We start from the raw sequence: 12075 nt of genomic DNA, 5'->3' as shown, positions 1-12075 counted from the left end.
GGTTTTTGTATAGTCCGATCTGATCTGTACTGCCTTCTTTTTTTATACCGTTTTAGCTTTTTAACCTTAAACGCCCTCTCAAAAACCTCCCCAGCTCCTTTTTATTATTATTGTGAAGGGAAGGACCGTTCTCGACGATGTATTATAGTCATCTACATACCTCCATTAGTCAAAAAAAATGACAATGGACAAAATACCGAAATTTTGAAAGTGAATGAATTTGTTCCCCAAACGTCTAGCCTGCCTGTCTAAACTTGATTCTATCGTAGTTTGGGGTTTAAGGGTATTCTATCTTACAAGTCTCCAGCTCCAATGACCAAATTTATAAATGATCGTAAGCATAACTGTGTAGCGTCATCATCATCATCATCATCATTAATGCATTATTATGCATGCGCTAGATAAGTGGGTTTTCATAACTTCAATGATACTGGTGTCCCATTCCAGGTTAATGTAATCTCCTGCTCCAATTCTTCTCCTTCCTCTTCTTCTCCCTCCTCCATTTTTCTAGCTTTCATCTTCTCCGGTTTATGCATAAACTCACCCAACTCGACGTCCTTCACAGCATAATCCCTTTCCACATATCTAGCCCCGATACCAAACCCTCCAATATACCGATTAGCAACCTCATTCCACGCAAATTGCTGTAACAACCCCCCTCTCCCGGTCAATTTAAACTCCAACAAGCCACCATCGTGATCACCATATTTTTGTATCAATATTTCGCCGCCATAAATCGCCTCCAAAGGTGTAACCTTGACGAATCCCAATGCCCGTCGGCTCGCTAGCATTTGTTTTTTCATACCCGGGGTTATATCCCTTACGCTAGCTAGGATGCCTAGGGCGTTATGAGGACGAGAGGCTAGAGCGCCTTCTAGTTCGCGGATGTATTGGGGACCTTTCCAGGATTTTTGTTGGACGTTTTTGCATTGGATTGTTAGTGGGAGGATTTCGGGGTCGTTTTCTGGGGGGTTGGTGGAGTTATTATTATTATTATTATTATTATTATTGTTATTCTCATTGGTATTATTATTGGTGGTAGTTGTTATGGGTATTCGACGACGGGGTATCCTGGGTAACTCCCATTGGCCGAGTAAATCCACACCGGCGTCATCACGGCCTCCGACGCGGGTTAGGGATATTCCAGGTAGACAGCGGGTTAGAGCTGCGAGAACGGTGTATTCGTATAGAGTACCCGTGAAGACTGTGGTTGTTGGGTTTAGAGATGAGATGTCTGCATGGCGAAGGAAGGATGGGATGTCGGTGTGAGAAGAAGACGGGAGGGATGTTATCAATGTTCTTTTTCTCTTTTTTATGGAAGAGTCTTCTTCTATCTTTGATCCTCTGGCTCTTATTATTCCAGAGGAAAAGGTTGGGAGGATGGTGAGGAGGGGGGTGGGTTTGTACATTTATATTTTTAAGTTATAATAGAAAGTGAATGTATTGAAGGTTGAAGTCGAAGTCGAAGTTGAAGTTGGAAAGGGAAGAAGAGAGAGAGGTCTGCTGTTGGATATTTCGTGTTGTGGCGGTCACAACGGCAACGGCGGGCGCGGGAAGCTGGTCGGTCGGGTTGAGCTGCGTAAGTCAATTGCAAGTCGGGGCTAAGCAATGTCAAGCTGGGTCAATTAAACCCCGTATAAACCCCCAAAGCCTCATTCATTCATTACCCTCATCCCTCATCATCCTCATCCTCATCACCACCATCTCACTCCCTCCCTCACTCATACTATCAGTAATAACTCCCACCGCCACCACCACCAAAAAATGTCAATAAACCAATCCGAAGTCCAGAAATACTGGGAAATCTTCGCCGTCTTAGCCAACGGCGGCGACCACCTCGATGGCAGCCAAGCGGCCTCGGTCCTCAAGAACTCTGGGTTGAACGATGCTCAGTTGGAAAGAGTATGGGATCTGGCGGATATCGATAACGATGGACGACTCGATTTCGAGGAGTTTTGCGTGGCGATGAAGCTGATATATAATGTGCTTGGTGGTGTATGTTTTCCCTATTTACCAACAATCCCTCCCCCCAAAGCAGCGGTTTCTGGTCATAACATAACTGTATTCGTTGCTGCTGGTGATAAAATAGTTCCAATTGACTAATTGTTTCTTCATTTATTCATTCTTTATTGATATAAACAGGAAGCATCAGACATCCCAGAGCGTCTACCAGACTACCTTGTTCCCGAAAGTAAATTCCATCTCGTAGCAGCCACCCAAGCTCTCACCAAAACTGCGCCAAAGATCGAAACACCAGAGGAGGAAGACGATACACCCGGTCTCAAAGATGGTTTCGATTGGTACATATCGCCGGCCGATAAAGGGAAATACGAGGCAATATATAGCGCCAACGTGGATAGACATGGCCAGATCACCTGTATGTTCTTCCCCTGGAGGTCACATATTTCATGGGATATAAGAGAGAGAGAGAAAAAGGGGACCTCTAAAGCTAATTGGATAAAACTTATAGTTGCCGCCCTCGACGACCTCTACTCCTCCCTCGACGTTCCGGACACCGATATCCGTTTCGCCTGGAACCTTGTAAACCCCAATGCGGACCTCACTGTCGGTAAAGACCAAGCATTAGCATTCTTACACATGTTGAACCAGCGGAACGAAGGATATAGAATCCCCAGAAGCGTACCGGCATCGTTGAGAGCTTCGTTCGAGAAAAATCAGATAAATTATTCCGTCAGTAGTGTTAAATTGGGTGGGGACAGAGCGCCGTCGGGTGGGTCGACGAGTAAAAAGAATGCATTTGCAGAGGGTTATTTGGATAGACTTGGGCTGGGAGGCAGGACAGGGGGGTATAAGACTAGTGGTAAGCTTTATTCGACCTTTTGAGAGGTCTGAGAAAGGAGAGCCTTGGATGCTGATTTAAACGATGTCTACATAGGAACGGACTTCAGCAGCTCGAAGGAGCAGGATTGGGAGGAAGTCAGGTTGAAGCGACAACTTGCCGATTTAGAATCTAAAATCAAGGATTCAGAAGCCGCAGCATCGAAGAGGGCAGCTAGAGGTGCTGATGGTTCAAGGAACTCGAGAGCTGCTTTGGTTAGACGGGAACTAGAGCAGATGTTGGATTATAAGAGGAGGGAGCTAAGAGATTTGGAGGAAGGGAAGGGGAGTGCACAAGGTGGTGCTAGTCTTGCAAGTGCGAGAGACGATCTGGAGCTTATGAAACAACAGGTTGAGGCACTTGAGTCACACTTAGCACAGAGGAACGATGTGCTAGAAGATTTGAGGAGGCAGATTGATGATGAGAAGGCTCGGAGGTGAAGCTAACACATAACTAGCCTGCTCATTGTGGTCTGGGTGTATGGAGAGGAGGAGAGAATTGGATTAGGTGAATGCATTTGTCTAGCGTATGTGAGCCCCATTTAGTTAAAGTTTTTACTTATTTTAATTTATTTTCATTTCATTGGTGATATCCTATATGTACAATTCTTTCTTCCCTTTGTTTCACCCGTTTTTTGTGTGGACGAGATACCTTTGAATCCCAGAATACTCCTATAAAATATGCATCTACAACGCCGTTGATACAACAAAACTCCCCAAACTAGGAGATGTATGTCGAATGGAGCCAAAATAAACACTACGGTGAGGCATTGGCATCAAGCCTCCCTACCTTGATAGTTTCCAACAATGGTGTGGACATCTTAAGCGCCTTCAATTCTTTCTTCGTCTCCTTTCTCTTCATCTTCTCCAGCTTTTCGAACAGCCCTGCAGCGCCGTGTTTAAGCCTTGTCAGCATGTCTGCTGCCTGACCCTTCGTAAGCCCTTCTTGTCGATACTCCTCGATCGATTTTTTCGTCCTCTTTGATAAGAAATCTAGTTGTCCGTCACTCGCATCCGCTTTTCTCCATGACGCGGCATGAGCTATTAATTGTCGTGGATATCGACCCGTGACAAATGTATCTGCCGCATTGATGATCTCTTCGAGGGTATTGACATGATGCACTACGACCCTTGGGCGCATCAACGGTGTTCCGTACTTTCCTTTAAGTCCCTCCGGTAAAGCTCTTGTCTCCTGTGCCAAAAACCCACCTTCAGGCTTGGCCTGAACACTTATGTAACTATTATCCACTAATCCCAGAATATATTTCCCGGGGCCGACCCATACCCAAGCGTTGACACTGTACTGTCGTACGCTAGCATCTGCTTTCGAATCCTGTACCAAGTCGTGAATACTATCATAATCCACAAAAGTCACGGTCCAAGGTCTGGAGTATATTTCCAGATCAACTTCATCTTCCAATTTGACGTCCGGCGATGTCTGCGATTTCTCTGATTGTTGTCTTTCTAATTCGTCTTGGCTTCCCTGTTGGAGTTCGAATTTATTCTTGACAACATTAGACGACGTTCGATCCAGTACTTCTTCCGGTGATAAGCCAAAGAGTGTCGGCGTCGTCACGACTCCACGGGAAACCGATCCAACTACGTCTATAACATGACAATCCTCTTTCCCGGGATGTAATCTCATCCCTCGTCCGATCATCTGAACCAACAAAGTCCTCGATCTTGTCGGCCTCGCTAGTAGTACGCAGTCGATGTTCGGGATATCCGTACCCTCTGTAAATACTCCACAATTGACCAATACCGGAAATTTACCAGCTTTAAAGTCGTTTAATATCTGTGTTCGTTCCGGCAATGGTGTTTCTCCCGTTACGTAGAAAGCCTCGTATCCGTACCGCCTGAAGAGGTTGGTCATGTCTATGACATGTTTTATATCAACGCAGAACACCAGTGTACTTTTTCTCTCCCCTGCCTTTTCGACCCAACTACGAACTGTGATGTCGTTGTTTTCTGAGGTGTTAACGACATTTGCTAGGTCGCTGATGTTGAAGTCTCCGGTTACCGCCGTAAGTTTCACATTCGTGTAATTTATGTTAGATTTTACCGTTGTGAAAAGGACTTTGGAAAGCCAGCCGGAATCGATCATTGACAAGAAATCCCTGTGATAAACGATGTGATCCATAACAGCGCCCAATCTGAGCCCATCACTTCTTCCGAAAGTCGCGGAGACACCAACGACGTGGACTTCGGACTCGGGCGTCATGGCTCCGAAGTGTTCCAACGTTCTTCGATAACTTTTGGCGACAGCATGGTGTGCTTCGTCGATTAGGATTAATTTATGTAGTTCTGGTCTGAATTTTCCGATTCTTCCGGATGAAGAGATGGACTGGATTGATGCAACTGTGATGTCTGCTGTTCCGCTGGCGTGGCTGTTTCCCATTTCTACTTCGACGATCTTGTCCGGGTAGCGGTTGCGACAGTGGATGGCGGCTTGTTCGACGAGTTCACGACGGTGGACTAGGATCAGAGTTTGGGTTGCCTCTGGGCGGATAGGTAGGATACGGTCTATTAGTTGAGTGAAGATTACCTGGTTGCAAAGCGTTAGTATATCTATTATAATTTTTTTTTTTTAAAGAAAAAAAAAAAAGAATGGGTTGAACGGTTTAAAGAGGTAGAGAAACAGACAGTTTTCCCACTGCCAGTGGCAAGCGAGATACCCAATCGTCGATGACCCTTCTCTTGATGCTCCAGAACTGCTTGTATACATTCTTCCTGGTAGTCTCGAAGCACGAATTGCGATGGTGTTAGGTCCTGTGAGGATGATGTTGGTGGTGGTGTTATCACCGCTTTGAGTTTCGATTTTCGAGGTTTTCGAGACTTTGGAGGCGCTGGCGGTTCTTCTGGTGGCAATGCCACTTTGGACTTCGCCTTTGAAGATTTGTATCGAAAACCGTGCCATTGCGTGGCCGTCCTGGGGAGGATGTAAGGTAGTTGATTGAGATGGCCATGGCGGGGCGCGACGAGGGCCCTGGCGAGGCTCAAGGATCTCCTCATGACATTGTGTGGTATTCGTGGTGGGGGTTTATGGAGTGAAGTTCGGTGTAGGTTGCTATTCGATTGCAGGGTCAGCGAGCTTAAGTCTGCAACCTTGCCAGGCCCAAAACTGGACCAATTGCAAATTAAACACCACGCCATCAAAACTCCTCCAACGCGAGCAACAAATCAACGGAAGAACATATTGTAAAAAAGACGAATGGATAGATGGATGTTTATATATCTCGAGATATAATTGTTCTTAACCATATTAAGTCTATACAGAATGAGAAAGGCGAAGAAAAAGAAAATAGAGCTATAAAAAACCAGTGCGAGTAAATGCCACTATATGGCGTCTATAGTAATATATTTTTGTTAAAAAGGAAACAAAGACCCCCTCAAAATCCGCATGCATGCTGAAGCTCTATCATTCGCCAGGAAGGGCTCTCTCTATTCCTCTTCCCCCCCTATCTTTCCCTTTTCAGCGTCCAGAGCGATAGGTGTAGGTAGTAATTACAAGTTGTTCGCCTTGTGTCTTTTTTGGATGGATGGGAAACAAAATGTACATTTGATGCCGACGATGCAGGTATGTATCGAATAGCAAAAGAACAGAAGGGGGGGATGATAGATGAAGGGAGGAGAGTGTCCTGCAAGATCGACCACATGAATAGACGAGATCTTAAACCATGGATGATACCAAAAATGCTTTTCCTATATGGCAAAATATCTCCGTGATGGAAAACAATGGATATTGAGCTGATGAAAACGGAATTGATAGGATGAAAAATGGACCACACACATTACTTTAAAATGTTATGGAAGATAGAGGGAAATTGAGGAGAGAAAGAAACACAAGATATTCCACGATATTTTTTGTTTTTATTTTTAAAGGAAATAAATACCAAAGATGCGTGGAAGAAGGATACAGGTTCATACTTGCTGACCTCCGGGCAATGCTTGAACCTCTTGTCATCGCCGAAAGAGCCGACAAACCTGTCCTTGGTATCCATCCTAGTTGGTTGTGATAAGGAAATAGCGAAAAAGAGACCAAACAAGGGTTGAAAGGACAAATTCAAGGTCCAAAGAAGAGCCATGACTTGTGAAACGGATCTGTGAACCCAAGTAAATTATTCGTATAACGACTTTGGCTTCTGTGCTGATGATGCTTCAAGAAAAGAAACAAAGGCCTGCACCTCCAAAAAAGTTATGCATAAGCATATGCATGACTTTGCAGCGATCCCATCAACGAATGTATCAAAAGCACCCCACAGGACAGAAAAGAAAAGAAAAGAAAAGAGAAAAACGTCAATACAAGAGAAAGATAAGGACGCTCAAATGGCCCGTAAACGTGAACCCCAGCTATTGCTCAACCCATGTGTTTTTTTAAGTCGTAAAGTCGTTATCTCGTAGAGATACTATACCTTTATTATCGATCGTTTACCCTTCGTCGCATGGGTAAGAAGAGAATAAAAAATCATAGTTAAGTCGGTTAGACGAAACCGGCTTGGGCTTCGATACTAGCGGGTTCCTTACGTTTGACCTTTTTGTTTGGGCTCGCGAGGTCTGGGTTGAAGTCGGCATCTTCTTCGTCTCCGAGCATTTGTTGCAAAAGACCGGCCGCACTCTTGGCCCTACGATGAATGCCATTGCGGGTATTTCCAGAAACTTGCTGTGGTGGAGTGTTGAACTTGGGATCCCACTCCCAGTTAGCGCTGCTTCCGACGGGCTGAGACGCTGTTTCCTGGGGAGGAACTGGAGTGGTCGCGCGACCTCGTTTGAGCTGCAGAAAATTAGCTGCTGAAGAAATCATTATGCCAAAAGCGTTTGCGTACCTTCATCTTGCGAATTCCCTCCTCGATCTTAGCGGCCTCCTCAGTGCTTTCAACGCCCTTAACTGGTTTCCCATTAACAGATTCGGTATCGGTCTCATTATCGCTATCCAACTGTTTGAGCTTCCCCAAGCCTTTCTTCGTCTTCCTCTTCTTGTCGATATTTTCATCAGTTGATGCATCTCTGAATCCAAGGAAACCGCTCTGGGTTGATGGCGGCGGGAGCTTTCCGAGATTCTTGACCATATCGTCGAGTCGAAGAGACTGGCGCTTTCGACCAAGAACGGTGCCACCGGGAGATAGTGGAGAAATCGGCGTAAGGTTTGGTGAGAGGGATGGAGATGGAGGGATAACGCCCATCTTGCGGAGTTGGCCTATATATAGTTAGTTATAGGTCAGTGTTCCTTGGGGGGCTTAAAACTTACGTTCTCCACGGTAAAAGATGATGAAAGTGGCCCAAGGGCTAGAAAGCGGGTCGAGACATGTCACGGTTTGAGACCAAATAAGATCCTTATCAACCTTCTGGGCTGGGGCAAAACTATTTCGTTCGTTAGATTTGTGTGTACCTCGCGAGAGCGTGGTCTTACATACCCGGTCGTGTGGGAGACCTCCGCTTTAGCTGCGGAAGAGGGCTCTGCAATGATGTCTTCTTCGTTCATCATACCATCCTCTTCGTCTTTTTTGGGTTCGAAAACTCCATACTTTGGAGCACCATCGGCAAGTACGCGGTACAGCTTGAGTTTGATTTGGCCCACAGTATTGGTGATTTGAGCGGGTGGTGCTGTGTCTTCGTCATCATCGTTATCTGAAGGAGAAGCGGATCTTGGTGGGGTATCCTCCATTTCGATTTCGCCGTCGTCGGATTGTTGTCGTCTGCTGGACGATCTCGGGGAGCGGGACGAGGAGTTGCGAGAGGTAGCACCGGTAGTGGTGTTCCTTCTATGGAGTCCACGACGACCCGGTTTACCTGATCTTGGTGAGTTACTTCCAGAATTTAAACGGATTGCTTCCTTTTCCTCACGAGATAAATCCAGTCCACCCAAAAAGGTCTCCAACCCGACCTCACGCCACATGAAAGCCTTTTCACCGATGCTGCCATCATCCATAGCGCACCATCGGCTACTTATCCAAGTATCCCTCCTACGAGTCAGCATTGCCGCTGCTTCTTCTTCTTTTCCATCAAGGAAAAGGTAAGCAGCCAGATGTTCCTGTGGATTGTCGGTAAGAGGTTTGTAATCGTCCGATGAGATTGAGATGGAAATGGCGAAGGAATTTGGAGGAGCTGATGGTGGAAAGGTGTTTTTTGGTGCTATGGGTCCTGGTGGTCGCTTAGATTGGGGTGGGCCATCGCCATTTGGAACGGCAATGTAAGCAGTAGTGATGGATTTCCTGGTGTGAGATTTGTACTCCGGAAGAGGCCCGGTGGGTGTGTGGACCGTAATGGTCACTCCTTTGTGAGTGGGCATGATTTTTTGGTGAACGCGAAAGAGCTTGTGGTTGTTAGAGTCGCCGTGTTTGGTAGTTGTTTGGGGAAAAAAATGTCTGAGACGAGCGAGTTACGTAGAGATTACGAATGAACAGGTAGTTTTGGGAGGACGGGACGAGGGAGGTAAGAGAGACGGGGCCGATAGATGGCAGAGATATGAGTCTCTATGAATATGCGAGTGGCGATGTTGAAATGATGCTGAATGATGATGTTGGCGTTGGTTGTGATGAGGAGGAGATGAGGAAGAGAAGAAGAAGGAGGAGAAGGTTTCCTGGTCGAGTGATCTGGTGATTACCTAGTTGCTAGGCAGCGTGTCAGTGAGGGCAAAGCAGCAAAGACAGCCAATTATGATGACATAACATCGAAGTATCTCATCGCTGGCCATGCATATGTTAATTATGGGCTGGGAATTTTAAATTAAAGGCTGAACCGGACTGGACTGAGCTGATCTGATCAAAAGTCGAAATCGAAATCGAAATCAAGCAGAGGGACGGAAACAGAAGCAAACCCCGGACGGAACAGCACAGAACAGGACAGAACAGAACGACTTTGGTTCTCGTCGAGGCCGCTAAGCTTCCGAGAATGCAATGTAAGGACATGTAAGTCCAGCAAGCAACGCCACTATGTTACCACCAACTGCCAGACCATGCCATACAAACAGACAGACAGACATACACTTGTTATGCACCACTTGAACGAAAGCTTATTCGTATAAGTTCGAAAAGGAAGATACGTTGTTGAGGTTGCCTTGGGTTGAGAGTAAGGGAAAGGAAGAGAGGCTCACCTGATCTGGTGTTTCGAAATTTTGTAGTTCAGCGAATCTCTCTTTCTCTCTTTCTCTCTCTTTTTTTTTTTTTTCTTTCTTACCCTTTTCCTTCCTTCCTTCGTCAATCAAACAAACTGGAATTAAATTGCCTGCGCGTGAGGAGATATCCGGCTGAACTAATTAAATTGCCAGAATAGAATAGAACGGAACGGAACAAAACGTGACGTGGAGAAGGATGTCCCAGTTGTCTCTTGTCGGGTATTTTCTCTCTCGAATGGCCGAAGGAAGGGGTTTTTTGTCTTCACCAACAGCAGCCGCAGCAGTAGAGCAAGGAGAAGCAAAAGAAACAGAGTAGATTGTTCAAAAACGAAGTTAAATATCCTGGAGGTTGAGATGAAGAGAGAGAGAAGAGGAAGAGAGAAGAGAGAAGAAAAAGAAGAAGAATTTGATGGATTGGTTATGTCAAATAAATCGGGACGCTAACAACGGATTCGGAGCTGCATGCAGGTTCTATGGCGAGGCAGCCCGTCGAACAGCTGTCCGGTGATCAAGTTGGCACGCTATCTAGGCTAGGTAGGTCGAGTGCTCTGGTTGGTATCAATCGATCAATTCAATCAATTCAATTCATTCAGTCAATCAATCAATCAATCGGTCAATCATTAATCAATCAAGACTTCGAAGAGGGCGGAGATGAACTTTCGATCGAGTGAGTGAATGTTCTAATTGTCCGGCTGGTGGATCACACAAAAACGTCAGGCTTGGGTGATTTGATCGAAGTCATTGCATTGCATGGATTGGTAATTAGGTAGTAGTGGTGATGTTGGTGGTGATGTGAATAATTCCCGGAACAGGAATTGTAATTGGCTTCAAATTGAGCAATTCGATTGACATTGATACGGGGCATGCGCATACATCCGCTTTTGATTTTTCTTTTAAGGCTTCAAGCCGTGATTGTATCTTCGACCCTTCCCACGCACGGAAATGTGACTGGTCTGAGATTAATAAGATTGGACTGTAACGGTGACTCTGCTAGTCAATAAGTTTTTTTTTTTTTTTTCTCTCTCTCTTCTTTTTCTTCTAGGAACTCCCCTTGTCGACCAGAGTAATTCGGACTGTGTTTCTTTTTTGCATTCGCCGCGATAGCTCCAATTTCGGGTGGGATTGGAAGTCTAGTTAATTAACTTAGTTCGTGAGAAAAGCATGGGAGCTTCAAATAAGCGGGTGGTTGGCAGCTTGCCCAACAGCAATTAATATTAATTGCAACTGCCAGTCAAACATATAGTATATCGCATCCGCAAGAGTCTTTTGAATTCAGCGTCAACAATCATCTAGTTTGGCTTAGAATTAAATAATTTTTGAAGTTATAGAGCATTATATAATATAATGTCATAAGAAGTTGGTATATTGTATCAACCCATCAATATGCAGCACCAAATCGAATATTAATCTTCACGACAAGAAATCCTGGATAGGTGGCAGACCCACTGGTACCGTGCCGTCTGGAAGGTAAATTTAATCAAAATGCCAGCTAGCAAGCTTGACCATTTAAGCTTGAGCTCCCAAGCTGGTTAGTTCGGTCAAGTTAACCTTGAAGTTACCTAGACATGCATTCACCCAGCTAGCTCCCTTTACAGCCCTGCATATCCTCTCCTTCAAAAGAAACCAAAGTCAGATCGAAAGGAAGAACAAAGAAGAAGAAGAAAAAGAGAGCTTCCTTTTAACCTTCTAATTTCAAGTTCTCCCCCGTATCACAATTTTTGCAATACATACATACATGTATTCCTGACATGCAAACCATAAAGACAACGAGGCAGAGCATCGATGCCCCGTCCGGAAAGGGAGATGATACAAGGATTCTCAAGCCAAAGTCCTGGGGATCTATGTTTTCTCCATTGGTCAGCGACCCGACGGATGCATGCCAGCGTGCCTGCTCCATGCAAGGAGAACAAGCAGAGAAAGGGGCACTCCTCCTTCTCAAATTATATTAAAAAGATTTCTTGGGAATGCAAATGCGAGGCAAATGATATCATTGTATAGGTACAACTGGAGTAAATTGTTTATGTTGTATACATAAACTATATATTTTTTCTGCTGTAAATCTATAGACGCCTTGACTAATCTTATCCTAGATCCGCCTAATCAGAGATCAATAGGTACCATATTTT

At 45.1% G+C, this 12075-nt stretch overlaps 4 protein-coding genes across 4 annotated transcripts; 1 reads left to right on the top strand and 3 right to left on the bottom strand.

The window, feature by feature from the left end:
- Positions 1-413: 413 nt before the first annotated feature.
- On the bottom strand, positions 414-1409 carry AOL_s00109g124 (uncharacterized protein; the record flags this gene model as incomplete). Its single annotated transcript, XM_011126605.1, has 1 exon — positions 414-1409. One exon carries the CDS (start codon positions 1407-1409, stop codon positions 414-416), a length of 996 nt encoding a protein of 331 aa, XP_011124907.1.
- A 355-nt stretch (positions 1410-1764) lies between these two features.
- Positions 1765-3279, top strand: AOL_s00109g123 (uncharacterized protein; the record flags this gene model as incomplete). The annotated part of the gene is made up of 4 exons (XM_011126604.1): positions 1765-1995; positions 2143-2377; positions 2471-2821; positions 2897-3279. The coding sequence occupies 4 exons, from the start codon at positions 1765-1767 to the stop codon at positions 3277-3279; spliced, it is 1200 nt and encodes a 399-aa protein (XP_011124906.1).
- A 316-nt stretch (positions 3280-3595) lies between these two features.
- AOL_s00109g122 (uncharacterized protein) lies at positions 3596-5850 on the bottom strand (the record flags this gene model as incomplete). Its single annotated transcript, XM_011126603.1, has 2 exons — positions 3596-5383; positions 5482-5850. 2 exons carry the CDS (start codon positions 5848-5850, stop codon positions 3596-3598), a joined length of 2157 nt encoding a protein of 718 aa, XP_011124905.1.
- A 1468-nt stretch (positions 5851-7318) lies between these two features.
- AOL_s00109g121 (uncharacterized protein) lies at positions 7319-9124 on the bottom strand (the record flags this gene model as incomplete). Its single annotated transcript, XM_011126602.1, has 4 exons — positions 7319-7609; positions 7662-8032; positions 8084-8196; positions 8250-9124. 4 exons carry the CDS (start codon positions 9122-9124, stop codon positions 7319-7321), a joined length of 1650 nt encoding a protein of 549 aa, XP_011124904.1.
- Between the last annotated feature and the right edge of the window lie 2951 nt (positions 9125-12075).

Source organism: Orbilia oligospora, assembly GCF_000225545.1.
Source record: "Orbilia oligospora ATCC 24927 unplaced genomic scaffold scaffold00109, whole genome shotgun sequence".
In the NCBI taxonomy this organism is placed as follows: Eukaryota; Fungi; Ascomycota; class Orbiliomycetes; order Orbiliales; family Orbiliaceae; genus Orbilia; species Orbilia oligospora.
This window is presented reverse-complemented; position numbering and strand designations above follow the sequence as displayed.